The 15,080-nt window shown below is 37.4% G+C and overlaps 1 protein-coding gene across 1 annotated transcript in view; it reads right to left on the bottom strand.

Annotated features, from left to right (window-relative positions):
• nwk (FCH and double SH3 domains nervous wreck) overlaps nucleotides 1-15,080 on the bottom strand; it is a 493,235-nt gene that overhangs the window by 307,060 nt on the left and 171,095 nt on the right. The window contains exon 10 of the mRNA XM_090406304.1: nucleotides 846-941. Coding sequence (XP_090262430.1) covers nucleotides 846-941 — 96 coding nt within the window. The remainder of the gene's footprint in view (nucleotides 1-845; nucleotides 942-15,080) is intronic.

Below are 15,080 nucleotides of genomic sequence, written 5' to 3' on the forward strand. Positions count from 1 at the left end.
GCTAGTTTTTTCTCACAATCTGATCTATTTCCCTTATGCTGGTCATCCTTCTGTGTTTAGTACTGCTTTCACATCTTTGATGCTATACCAGATAAGGAATACTCAATCCCTGGGCCAATTTCATCACATGCTTTCAAGAAACTATACTGTAGTAGCAACATAGATTCTATTCTCTGCCAGCCATGTTTTTTTTTCTTCTTCCAGTCTGTATCTCCACAGGTGAAATCCTCCATAATAATTGAACTCAAATTGACCTTACTGCCTTGATCTGTCGATGTATGCCTGTTACATCTTTCTTTGAATAGCAGCAACAAAATATTTTTTCCTGTTGGCTTCTATTTCAACACCAGATAGCTTCAAATGCACTGCTTGTCACAATTCTTCCTTCCTGTTGAGCTTAAACTCTCCTTTTTTGTAATTTGTTTGCTATCAACAGTACACCCTTACCCTTCTTTCTCAATCTCCCTGAAAATACAATACCCTTTACATTCTATTCCTATAACTAAATCATTCTCCATCAAATAAGTCTTACTAATGTCAACAATTTTTGGTCAAGATGATCTAACCAATGCCAAACTCTTTGCAATTATTTCTGATTTAAGTGTTATTACATTTCACAATCTTAGTTTAGTTTAATTATACTCATAGAAACTTTCGTGTGATGGTACATTTGTTTCCTATTTAATAAACAGTTAATGTGATTGTTATTTCAGAAATAAATACCATACGTTTGAAAATAAATATTTTTTCCAGAAATCTTTTTAATTACATAACATATCAAGATATCTAGCAATATACAGATATACCAAGGTCAAAATGAAAACAGATTTTTAAGACATACTTACAGCATCATTGTCACATGGTTCAAAGGAATATTGTACAGCTTTAGAAAGCACTGGATTATCTTGCAAAAAGCAGTGTACAGTATACTGTTTTGTTATCTGTAAAATTCATATTATGAAAACATAGCTAATTTAATATTATAAAAATATATCTATGCTTTTTTTTATTTTTATTTCAGTGGATCAGATTTAGGGATCAGGTTTTCACTTTACGACAAATAGTTGAAAAATCAAGGGAATATATTGTAATAAGGATCTGTACTTAAGTTTTGTACATTTGGAAGAGAAATAAAACAATGTGATGAGAGAAAAAATATGAAAATATTTTTTCTCTCAATTAATTAAATACTACAATTATGTGGGATAAATGGAACATTACATAGACAAATGTCTGTGTGGTTAGCCTAGTGGCTTTGCACTTCACAACCATATGCCTGGGGAAGGAGTGTCCTAGGTTCGATTCCCGTCAACGACGTGACGAGCTTAAGGATCTTCCTCAGCCATAGCCAAGTTAGTTGGTCTTGGGCATGGACAGCAGGGTTTTTTCTGCCAGTTTTTCTGGGGGTTTTCATTCTGCAAGCAGGCAAACTGGCCCAGTAAACACACACGGATTACAGTCATGAATACTACCCTTAGGGGATGCAGCAAGGAGTGACAAACCAGCCGCATTAATTTCATTGTGAACCCCTCATTAGGGGACTCTACCTGTCCTAAAGGGATGGATGAGATCAATCAACATAGACAAATGCATAGTCTTTATTTAAGTTGTAAGTCAGCAGTTAGAATTGAAGGAAATACAGGAAGGATGCACGTTATCTCCACTATTTTTCACCATCTGTATGGATTGCATTATGAATAAGTGTCATTAAAGTAGTTCAGTTTGTTATTGGTAGTCTTGGAGCCTTGAAGACTGCCACTGTGATATTAATTTATGTCATAATTTTGACCGTAATCAGTACAAGGAACAGGCAGATATGTTTTATTTTAGGGAACAGGCTGACCTAACTGCAAAATATGCAGCCTCGTTTCCTTTAATTTCTGTGTAGCAAGGATCAAATCGAGATGAATATTTCCTCCTTAACCCATAACAGATGTTACAACAATTAAGGAGTTAATTAATGATTAATGACTGTAATGAACTTTAAGTATCTGCATCAAAGTGCACTTCTGTTAGAATTTCAAATATATAAAGTTCAATGTAAAGTACTTAGTAATGGTGTCTTAAAGAGCTGATGTAAGGTGCACACTGTGAAAAAACATGGAGAAATGCAAGCATGTCAAAGTGGAACTTTGTTTTGTGGCATGTACATGTATCACAGCATTGTCTATCAGATCATGCCTGCCCTGTTGGCCGAGTGGTTAGCATATCCACTCTCCAGCCAAAAGGCTATGGGTTTGAATCCTGCTGTGGGCATAGATGTTTGTGATTATCTGTGAAAATACTAGTGGCGGGTGTAGATGGTGTAGTTGCAGTTCACTAGTTGGTGGATTGAGTAGTGGAGACAGATTGTAGAGTAGGTGCTCTCTCTCAATGAGTCTTTGGACTCCCTGGAGGTATCATGTAAATAATAAAATAATAAAAAATAAATAATTTTCTCAGTGTGGACAAAAAAGGTTGTCCATGTAAGATGATCTTGCAAAAACTTTATTTTAAAGCACATATTGAAGAGCTAGCTACTAAGTCAAAACAAGAGTAATAATTCATTCACTTCAGCCTAAGACTAGGAATGGGTGATGTTGTAAATGCATTTGTTAATGTTTTGGTTTCTTGATGGTAGAAAATTATCATCTAACTACTTGTATATGTGTTTCTGGCAGAGATAAAAGCTTATGACCCTTAATATTGCAATAAAAATCATTCAGAATCCAGAGGTGCAAGACAAAGGATATTCAGTGCTCTCCTACAGTTATCCAATTTGTGTGATAAGAAATTTTTTTTTTTCAACGATAAGCCAAGAACTTTGCATCTTGCATTAGGATTACTACTTGCTCTAGTTTTAGCTTTGGGTCACGTAAAAGTGCACACAGTCTTTGATATGAAAGCCCAAATCATCCAGAGGGCACTGCTTATTGCTGGAGGAAAATGTTCTGCCAAGATAATTTCAGAAAAGTTATGAAAAGAATGCTGGAAGTGAGAAAAGAGTGAGAGTGAAAACTGGTAGTTTATTACCAAGATATGATAGTGCTGAGTTAAGAAGGAGGGCCATGATAGCAAATGATTTAGCATGCAACCTGTGTAGCAGAAATGAGTGAGTTATTAGATGTGTTGAGTGAGTTCAATAAAGAAAAAAAAAAAACAGTATAAGAGGAATAGCCTGCATTTAATTGGATTTGGCATCATGGGCATGAAGAAATTTATTGGGATGAGATCTAATTCAGAGAGTCATGGAAATCAGATCATGTGAGAAATGGTGAGAATGCGTGCAGGTTCATCTAAGTATGCAAATAAGATAAGATAAGAAGGTCAGTGAATGCAGTTTTGAATCTAAAGGAGTTTATGCTTTTGGTTTGGACTGTGTGTGTGTGTGTGTGTGTGTGTGTGCACGCATGCGTGTTTTACTCCCAATAGTAACTATACCAGTAGGTAATTTATTCCTACATGCTCCATTGCATACAATGCATATATTGTATGCAATGTAGCTTTCAAGTACTGATTAACATTTACATTTATATTTTTGTATCAATACTGATATTTACATTTATATTTTTGCATCTATATGTAAGTATTCCGACCTTTACATCCATATTTATATTTTTATATATACACATATTTACACAATATCAGTAGTTTATGTTGCATTACAATGACTGGAAGTTTATTTTATTGGCAAATTGAATTAATTCTGAGTAATTCTGTTTCACCACTTGTCATTCCATTGTATAAAGCCCTGATCAGACCACACTTGGACTACTGTTCTCAAATTTGATCCCCAGGATTTGAACTGGATAAATTAACTGTGGAAAGAGTACAGAGGCAGATAACAAAGATTGTTTCAGGACTGTACAATGTTAGTTATGAGGACACGCTGAGAGAATGTGGACTGCAGAGTTTGACAGATAGAAAAAGGAGATGATCATATCACCGATAATGGTGATATGATCAACACTTTTAAACTGTTGAGAGGTAGTTACAGGATTGACACTGGGGAGTTCTTTTACTTTGTGGAATGGGGGGGGGGGGGAGGGGCCATCCCTGGAAGTTGTGAAAAGAAGTTGTGAGCAAGAGGGTGAGGGGTGGTTTCTGCATGGAGAGTGGTTGAACTGTGGAATTCACTGCCTGATAGAGTGGTGAGAGCACAAATGGTCAGTGAGTTCAAGGAGTGGTATGATGGACTGTGTTTTATAGGAGGGGCCTCCCACGATGAGCCTTTTGACTCCATGAAGGCCTGGAACATAATTATCATAATAACAGTTTAGGATGGATAGGAAAGACAGCAGTGGAAGGGGTAATACTAATGATATCAAATAAGTCCAGTTAGGGTAGATACTCGTGAAAGCAATAATAATAATAATAATGTTCCATGTAGCAGTGAGTTTGAGAGTATCTGTTAGCCAGCTTCACCCCATGAGAGTATGGGGCGAAGTTGGCTAACAGGATGAAATATATGATGGGTTTTGCTACAGACCTGGCAATACAGTTGCTGAGAATGATGAAATGCATCACCAAATTACTATGATGGGTAATAAATGAGTAATCATTATGAATGACTTAAATTATCCAAATATTGATTGGATAACAGAGAAAACATGTAAGAATGGAGAAAAAAAATTAACTAAGCTACGACAAGAGAACTTTCTCAAGTAAAATGTGAGAGAACGAACCAAAGAACAAAAAAGTTTAAGATTTCATCATAATGTCAGGAAGGGTCTCAGTTAAAGATGCTATTATTTTGGCACTATTTGGTGACAGTAATCATGCCATACTTACCTGGGCAGTAGCTAAGTGTATGAATTCATAACTTATTTTAACAGTATTATAACATAAAAATGCTAAGTTATAAAAAAGATGTTTGTTGCTAACTTACATTTCACTGGATTTCAAACTAGCATCCTCAGAGCACAACTGCTGCAGATTCTGGTTTGAAATACATGAAATATATAAGTTTGTCAATAAACACATTTTTATAATTTAGTGTTTCTGTGTTGTAATACTATTAAAATAAGTTATGAATAACATCCAAAATCTAAGCCTCTCAACAAGATTTAAGTGCATTGATGTTTCCATTAGGACAGGTTACATGTTGAACTACCAAACTGGAAAGTATGACAAATCGAGGGAATACTGTATTTGGTCCCATGGTATCAATTTCTGAATGGCAAAGATATCAGCAGTGCAGGAGAAGCTTTGAAAAAAAGCTTAAATGATGCATCATCTGAATGTGTCACAAGAATTCAAAGATAAGTAGGGTGTGAGTGAAATGGATGCGAGACTTTATTAAGCAAGAGATCCATATGAATAGGATGATGTGGGTGGAATACTGTGAAAATAAGGATGAGAGAAGTTATGAAATTTAAAAAAAAAAAAAAAACAAGTTAGAAAAGTAATGAGTATTGTTTGGAAAGCTAAGTTGGAGTACAAAAAGAAACTGTCTGTACTGTACAGGCTAAAGGCAATCCAAAAGAATTTTATCATTATTTATGCTACAAGTAAAAGAAAGAATGGTGGATGAATAACTTCACTGATGCAGGTGGCACCTTTATGACAGAAGCAGGTGTAATTGTTCAAATAATTAATTCTCACTTTAAGATCTACACTAGTGTCCAAAAGCTAAGGACTAACTACATGTTGGTCCTTAGCTATACAGAAAAAAATTTCATGACTACAGCCAAATGTGAACATTTATTGCCAACATACTACTAAATTATATTTCACAAAAAATACATTACAAATTTCATACAAATTAAATTGCAATACATTTTTGGCAAAAGTTACAAATTTCCTAAGGATGTAGTTAAGGAATTTATGTACAGTGCTTACAGAAAACTATGTGGAGAGGCATTTCAGTATGGAATATGTCCACCCATGAACTGCAATGCAGTTCTCACAATGTTGTACCATGCACCAAGTGTTTCAGGAGTTCTTGAGGCAAACTGGTCCACTCTTCCTTCAGAGCAAGGATAAGGCCTTGTTTGTTTTCTGGAGGAAAATCTCGAGCAGCAATGTGTCACCATATTGCATCCCTCGTGTATTCTACGGGCTGAAAGCTGGGGAGAGTGCTGGCCACTCGATTTGATTAATATCCTTGGTCTCCAGAATTATCTACACTTCTCATGTCTGATGTGGTGTGGCAATGTCATCCATAAAAATGAATTCTTTGCCTACAGCACCACAGAACAATCAAACATGATGTTGAAAAACTTATTTGCAATATTGTTCACCAGTCATAGTCCTTTTTCCCAGCACTTGTTGCAGCTCAGTGTATCCATTAAGCATAATGCCTCTCCACACCATGACCCCAGCACCATTGTATCTATCCCTTTCAAGAACATTCTTGAGATGATGAGCAGTATCACTTTCACACCAGATCAAGTGTCATCTAGAATCAGAGGAAAGACTAAAATGACTAATCTATAAAGATTTCATTAGTCCATTGGTGTCTTGTCCAATTTTTATGGCTACAATACCACTAAAAACATGCTCTACAATGAGCTGTGGATGGACAGAGACTTTGGGCATCTAGGCCTACTTGTTGCAGATGTTTAGCCACAGTCTGTCAAGATATCCACTTACCTGTTCATGAATGGAGTCGACTTGAAAGTTGACCTACCATGGTGTGTCAATTACATTTTGCTGTTATAACCAAAAATCTGTCTTCATACTCTGTGGTAAAGCGAGAGAAACCTCTTTGCAAATGTCTGGAGCACATTCCATTGGTTTGAAACCACTGCCCAGAGCCCGGATGCAACATTGTGCAAGATTCCAAACTCTCTGGCAATATTAGTAATTCTGTGGCTTCAAGCTTCTAATAATTCTCTATTGGAAATCATTGGAATCATCTAGATAATGTCTTTGAGACATCCAAGTTTGCAATTTTATTCTTAAATGAAAAGAGCTTCCTTCAAACACAATTTGCTTAGCACAGCCTTTTATCCTGTTGAGTGTTACCACATGACCCTTTGTGTACAATTTCAAAAATTGAATGTGTGCCCACTTTCTACTATAAATAGTCAGTTATGCAAATTGCCACAAACTGATTCTTCTAAATTTTTATTATTATTATTACATGACACCTCCAGGGAGTCCAAAAACTCATCGAGGGAGGACACCTACTGTACATCTGTCCGTCTCCATTACTCAATACACCAACGCCATCTACCGCCCACCACCACAAGTATCTCCACAGACAATCACAAACATTCATGCCCATGGTGGGATTCAAACCCGCAGCCTTTTGGCTGGAGAGCAGATATGCTAACCACTCAGCCAACCAGGCTGAGTTGCAGTTGTAATCTGCAACTTGGATTTGCAGTTGTAATCTTCAGAAATAGTGTTTATCCTTAGGTTTTGGACACCAGTATATCACCTTTGTGTATGTTATATGGTGCACAGTGCATTACACTGGATGAAGATATAGAGGTGCATGAGAAAGGGATTCTAGAACTTGCATAACTTGGATAACAATTCCACAATAAGGACAAATGGAATATCAGCAGTTAAGTTAAAGGAATATTCAGATGAACTGACTAGGCTCTTGACATGGCTGTATAATTTGAGTCTTGGCTCAGGAAAGATTCCACAGTATCAGAAAGATATATGACAGTCCCATTATACAATTGTAAACAAAAACGGATGTGCCTAACTACCAAGCTATTGGTATCTCTGGAGTGGTGGTAAAGACTTCAGAGAAGTTGGTAAGAACTCAGAGAAATGAGTTGACTGACAAGCCATAATTTGCAAGAAATTGCATGGGTTCACTAAAGGGAGGTTATGTTTGAACAATTAGCTCATTTCATAATAATGTTACAACCGAGTTGGATAAAGGGAATGGATATATATTATGATACTGATTGACTCAGCTAAGGCATTTAATGAGATACTACATGAAAGGCTATTGCATAAATTTGAAGATATGGAATTAGATATCGACTATGGACTTTGATAAATGGGTGGATGGGAAACAGACAATGGAAAGTAATATACAGAGAGAGAGAGATGTGAATCTGCCAAATTTAAGGTGACTAGTGGTGTATCTTGGGGATCAGTTCATTAACTGATCCTCGAGATAACCACTATTCCCAATATCATTAATGTAACCGTAGATTAACAATATTGGGAATTGGGAAGGACCTGTCAGGAAAATGTTCAATTGTTTGCTGATGATGCAAAGATAGGAGAGAAATCAGGGATGCTGGTAATATACAGCACTTACAGAGTGATTGGAATAATTTGTAACTGTGGGAAAATGACAATGGCTAACATGTTAATAAGTGTGAAGTAATGTACTTTGGCATGATGAGATTTCCAACAGCATATTATTGTGGTGGGATTACGCCTGAGAAACTGAAGTGGTGGAATATGTCTATAGAGTGCGTTATTGTGGACAAGGAGTTCAAGTTCAAAATTTACATAGCACAGAGGATAACTGTGATGATGAAATGAATATTGAAATGTAAGGATAAGGAAGTCATTTTGATCTTTACAAGGCTTTGATAAACAACCACATCCTACTGTGTGCAGATTTGGTCTCTTAGGTTCTAAGGGGGATAAAGGAGTTACAAAGATGATTATGATTATTATTATTATTATTATTATTATTAGCATCAGACCTCCATGGAGTTAGACTCATCGGAAATACACACTGTCACACACAAAACTTATCAAAACTGTACCTTAAATTCAACCTTTGCTAGCTAGCAAAGGTTGGTCGATTGGTAGAGTCTCTGCTACTAATGGCTCAGCAAAAAGTTAAACAAGTTTGAGCGCGGTTAGTAGTTGGAAGGGAATCAATCGTTTGATGCTGTTGGCACACTCTCCCTCGATGAGTCTTTGGACTCCCTGGAGGTGTCACATAATAATAATAATTATATCCACCCTCCTCCTATTCATGAGGCTTTGCAAATTACATTCTCTCAGTCTGTCTTTATACTTTGTGAATCTTCTCCGAAACCCTTTCTTTGTCACCATGAAAAATAAGTTGACCAATAATTACAATAATCTGTGCACAATAAATCCATATGAGGCATAAAAAATAACATCCTCTATAATGGAATCATAACCTCTATTTCTGCATGCCAAGGTCCATAGCATCATTACCATTATCCAATTTGATGACTTCACAACTTGTGCAATGTGGCGGCTGAATTTCAGGTCCTTGTCCAACCACTACTCTACATCTTTCATTTCCTCTATCTCCTTTAAAGTTGCACCACCCATAAGTCAAATCCTCCTGTAAAGCCACAATGTCTGCTATACTCCACACTGTTCTTCCCAATTTTGCATCGTTTGCAAAAAGTTGCATATAACCAGTTAAACTTGTCCGAATACAGTATCATTAATATACAAGTTGAACAACAATGGCCCAATACAGACCATAGCACACCACTAGTGACTTTCCTCTTTCAGGATACTGCATCCCCATATACAACTTTCTGATACCTATCTGACAGCAAGTCAGCGCTCCAAATTACTACTGCTATCCAGTCTCATCTATTCCATCTACTCCACCTTGCAGCAACAGTTTCTCTACCTGACTCACACCAAATCCATTTAAATGCAATCCATCAATTTTGTACAAATCCCATGTCCTCACACAGCTATTCATGATCCCTGCTTTCTGTCTCAGTTTTTCATTATCATATTTTGGCAACACACCAACTATCTTTCCAACTACACTGTTATCTTTCTCCTCAGCAACCTCCTGATATCCAACCAACCAAATCACTTTTTTCAATAACCACTTCCAAATTTCTTGCTCATCTTCTTCTCATATCTAACACATCAATTATCCTACTAATTCTCTCTCCTAGAAAACATACCTTACAAATCTTGTTTACCACACCTTAAATAATGGAATTAACACACATTGCTATTTTGAAGTCCTTCATCAACTCTTTTTCTCTGCTTTCCTTCATCCTAAGCATTCTTTCATTTTTATCCACTAAACTTCTTAGATTACTATACATATTTTTCATCTCGCTTCTCATTCTGATCAACTCAGTTTTCAAGTCTTGCATCCTGGCAATTACACAATCTGCCAGTTGATTCTTTCATTTAGTCATTCTTACTTTCTTTTTCTTCCACAGTGTCACTTGCTTTCATTTCATCAGCTATACTTTCTTTCACTTCCACAGTCTTGCTCGCTTCCATTCTATGATTCATACATTATTATTATTAATATTATTATTATTACCCCAAGACCTCATGGAGTCAAAGACTCATCTGGGAGGTCCTTTTATCACACACACACACACACAGCTCATCATACCGTGCCTTGAACACATTCAAACTCCTTGCAGACACCACACTCTGAGGCAAGGCATTCCAATCATTTACAACTCTGAACGAAAAGAACCTGCTTCTCACTCCCCTACTCACACCCTCTTTATACAGTTTCCAAGGATGACCTCTGGTTCATCCCCAATCTCCCACTATTTTCTGTAGAACTTCTCCGGAATTGATCCTATAACAACCCCTTACCAACTTGTAGGTATCTATGATATCTCCCCTCTTTCCCCTATTTACCAGAATTTGCAAATTACATCTTCTCAATTTTTCCTCGTACGACATTCCAGAGGTCAGAAACTACCTTAGTCCATTACCTTTGGACCCTTTCCAAAGTCCCTTCATTCTTCTGAAAACGAGGTGACCAAATCTGGGCACAATAGTCCATGTGTGGCCTAATCAAAGCCTTATACAATGGAACAAGAATCTTCCCACTTCTACACGTCAGTGTCCTCACCATCATTCCCAGAAGCCTTTGTGTTGTCTTCACAATTCTGGCTATGTGTCCCCTAAATTTCAGATCCTTATCCACTATCAACCACCAGATCTCTTATTTCCTCTAACTCCAACAATATATTCTCACCAAGCATAAATTCTGCATCCCATCTTTGTTTTCCAAATTTTAAAACCTTACATTTTGCAACATTGAACTCACATCCCCATATCCGTGTCCAATGATTCAATTCATTCAAGTCTTCTTGTAAGGCCACAACATCTTCACTACTCTTCATGGTTCGTCCCAACTTCGCATAATTTGTAAATAACTAAATATCTCCATCCAAATCTTCACCTATATCGTTAATACACAAGTTAAACAGTAATGGCCTCCAAAACAGACCCCTGAGGCACTCCACTAGTGACTTTCCTTTTCCTGGATATTGCTCCTCCATACACAACTTGTTGATATCTATCAGATAGCCAGTCTCCAATCCAATGCACTAATCTAATATCCAACCCCATCTGCTCTAGTTTGACTATCAATTTATCATGAGGTACTCTTATCAACGAAATCTAAGTATATTACTGTGTATCCTTCTCCTCTGTCCATGGAAGCTGTCATTTTATTGTAATAAGTACGTAGATTACTAAAACATGACCTCCCTTTAGCAAATCCATGCTGTCCATCATAGATAATACCATTGTTGTCAACCCAACTCTGGATCCTAGTTCTCATAAGCTTCTCCAACAACTTAAAACCACAACACACAGATAGGCCTATAGTTTGATGCCTGAGTGCTATCACCTCCTTTATGAAGTGGCACAATCTTGTCCTCCTTTCACTCCTTAGGGACTTAACCGAGTGCAAGACTCGTATTAAAAAAATATGTCAAGACAGGTGTCAACTCACTGGCACATTCCTTCAGAATACATGGTGATATATTATCAAGTCCCACAGCCTTATTAACATCTAGTTTACTCAACTCTCCATACACCTCTTGCACACTTACAGTCAGTCTCTCCTCCCCATCATCTACTGCTCTCAATCTCTCCATGAAGTCACATTCACAAGATTGAAAGACCTTTATGAATTACTCATTAAGTATTTCCACCACACATTCTGCAACAGCTGTCTCCTATCAATGTCATCCTTCCATAATCATTCTTTCTTTTGCTGTCTACATATTGAAAGAACTCCTTATGATTCTTTTTGGCTTCATTAGCTAACTGCAGTTCATACCTCTCTTTAGCTACCCTCACCAACCAAGTCACTTTCCTTGCCTGGTCTTTGTAGACCTCATGGAATTGGTTATTTCCACTTCTCTTATACTGCCTCCACAATGCCCTTTTTCTCTGTATCGCATGCTTAATCTCTTTATTCATCCATCTCACACCTACCTTATTTAACCTTCTCACCCTTGGAATACACTTAGACATTGCATCTACTAGATAGTTTTTTAAAATCCCCCCTATACCTGCAGGCTGTCTCCTGAGCTGTTAATAATCCCCCCCCCCCTTTGTAGTTCCACACATACCCTTTTCTCACAGAGGTCCTCACACTGCTGGCAACCGCCCAGGTAATCACTTCATGGTCACTCCCACCAATTGGTGGATGATTTATTAACACCTCATTTATCATTACATCCTCTGATGAGATGACCAAATCCAAGACCCTGAATCCTTGCGTGCCCTCTGTTACATACTGTCTGAGGTAGTTAACCCTCAAAAACTCAAGAAACTCATTTTCTTTACTTCCAGTTGCTATCTCATCATTCCAGTCTATATTGCCATAATTAAAATCACCCATAATGATCACCCTTTTCTTATTTGCTTGGCTAATTTGATTATAAATTTCATGATCACCGTCATCCACATTACCTGGTCTATAACAACATCCAACCAAGTATTTGATTCCATTCACCTCTATATCACACCATACTGCCTCAAAACCATTGGCACTATTTCCCTCTTGCATCTCTACTTTGTATAGACATAACTCTTTCTCTATCATCAATAGCACTCCCCTCCCTTTTTACCCCTTCTATCCTCACGAAACACATTATACCCTTCCATCTCTATTCCTGTCAGAATGTTGTCCTCTTTCAACCATGTCTCACTTATTCCGACAATCTTGGGGTGAACAGATGCAATTAATGCAACCATTTCATCTGCCTTGTTTCTTATACTTCTAGCATTAGTATACAAACACAACAGCTCGTTTCTGGATCTACAGCTAGTTCCACTGATACCACTCACTCGATGTGATCTCTCCATGCTCAACTGGGGATATTTCCCTTTAGCTTATTTATTTTAAAACCCTTTTCAATTCCACCTGTTTCCTCTTGATCCCAGGTCATCCCATTTCTTTCCTGTCTACACATGCTCTCACTGCCTCTCGGAGCATCCATCTTTCTCACGCTGTGTACCTCTGTCCACCATGAGCCTCCCCGTTTCCCTGCTCCTCTTGCACACCCATTCTCTCATTTTCTATACTCATACCACTCACTTTCTCATTCATAACCATCTCTTCAATCTATCCTGTCTTACTCTCCTGCTCTTCCACATCACTTCCTGCTTGATCTTATTCATTCTCTCTCACTCTACTCGCTTCTCTACCTTCCAGCAGCAGTCTCTCCAGGTGACTCACACCATAACCACTCAAATGCAGTTCATCACTCCCATACAGTTCACTTCTTCCTTCAAACTCATTCCACACATTAACAAACTGTACTCCCGTCTCCTCACACATTTCAGCCAGCATATCATTCATAATCCTTGCTCTCCGCCTCATCTCACCACAGTCATACCTAGGCAATATGGTGAATACCCTTCCTCTCACACTATTCTAAGCAGCCTCCTGATATCCATTTTGACTTGCTCTTTGTCCTCTGTGAAATTATTCATGCCGATTAAAACCATCAACTCCTCTGCTCGCTCCCTCCTCATATGCAATGCCTCAATCACTCTACTCATTTTACTGCCTGGAAAACATGCCTTGTGCATCCTATCATCCAGCACACCTGCTGCAGGAAATCTCATCGTGCCAAAGTGCATAACTTGACATTTACATTAAACTGACAGCCATTTCCATTTGCCCCAATTTCCAGCCTATTCAAGTCATTATGTAAGTGTTGGATATCAGTAGCATCTCTGATTGTGCTGTCTATTTTTGCATCATCAGCAAATAATTGCACATCTCTTGTTAGACTCTTCCTAATGTTGTTAACATATAGATTGACCAATGCCCCTTTCTTCTCACACATTTCAGTAACAGGAGAATAATGGGGAATACAGCTTGGAGCTATAGCTTAGAATGAGGATTTGAGTGGTAAGGAGATAAATGCTGCTTGGGAACTGACAAAGAAATACATAACAGCATCAATGTGTGAATGTATTTCAAAGGCCGAAAGTCTCCTCATTCATCCATTTTCACTCATCTAGGTGTAAAATGAATGAATGAGGAGCTTAACATGAAATCTGGAAGAAGAAGAAGGTACTTTGGAGGCAGTACAAGATGAATAATGGTAATAATCAGTTACATGAGGAGTATAAAGAAGAAGCCAGGAGAGTGACTCAGTAAGGAAAACAAAAGTGCCATATGAGCAGAAATTGACAAATCAGGCAAAAAAAAATAAAAATATATATATATATATATATATATAGTTTTTTTAGATATGTGGCGAGTAGAAGGAAGAATGATTGTGATGAAATGATGTTAATGGATGAAAATGGTAGAATGGTATCTGCTACAGAAGACATTTTTGAGGTATTCTGTAATCAATTTATAAGGGTGTTTCATCCTGATCAAAGTGGAATCATCAGAAAGTTAAGTGTAGAGGACACAGGAGAGGATGGCTTAAATTTGAGTGAGAAGGAGGTATTTGAGGATATAAATAACTTTTATGTCGATAAGGCAATAGGTTGTGATGGTATATCGTCATGCATCTGAAGGGAATGTTCCAGGGAATTGGAAGTAACATTATCATGCCTGTTTAACAAGAGTCTTACAACAGCACAGGTACCAAGGGATTGGAAGGAGGGTAAAATTGTTCCACTGCATAAAGATGGTGATAAGGCTTTAGCCTCAAATTATAGGCCAATCTGTATATCTGGAGTTGTGAAGATACTGGGGAGATTAGTGAGAAGTAGGATACAGAAATGGGTTGATAATAGCAGTATTCTCTGTGTTTATCAGCATGAGTTTCTTAAAGGTAGATAATGTTTTACTAACTTACTTTTGTACTATAAAAAAGTGACAAATACCTTGGACAGGGGAGATGCATATACAGGAAAACCTTGCTTAATGTGATTAATGAATTATTATGATTATTATTATTATTATTATTATTATTACGTGA

The sequence above is a fragment of the Typopeltis vanoorti genome, chromosome 16 (genome assembly GCF_054136105.1).
Source record: "Typopeltis vanoorti isolate ZY-2024b chromosome 16, IOZ_Tvanoo_1.0, whole genome shotgun sequence".
Classification (NCBI taxonomy): Eukaryota; Metazoa; Arthropoda; class Arachnida; order Uropygi; family Thelyphonidae; genus Typopeltis; species Typopeltis vanoorti.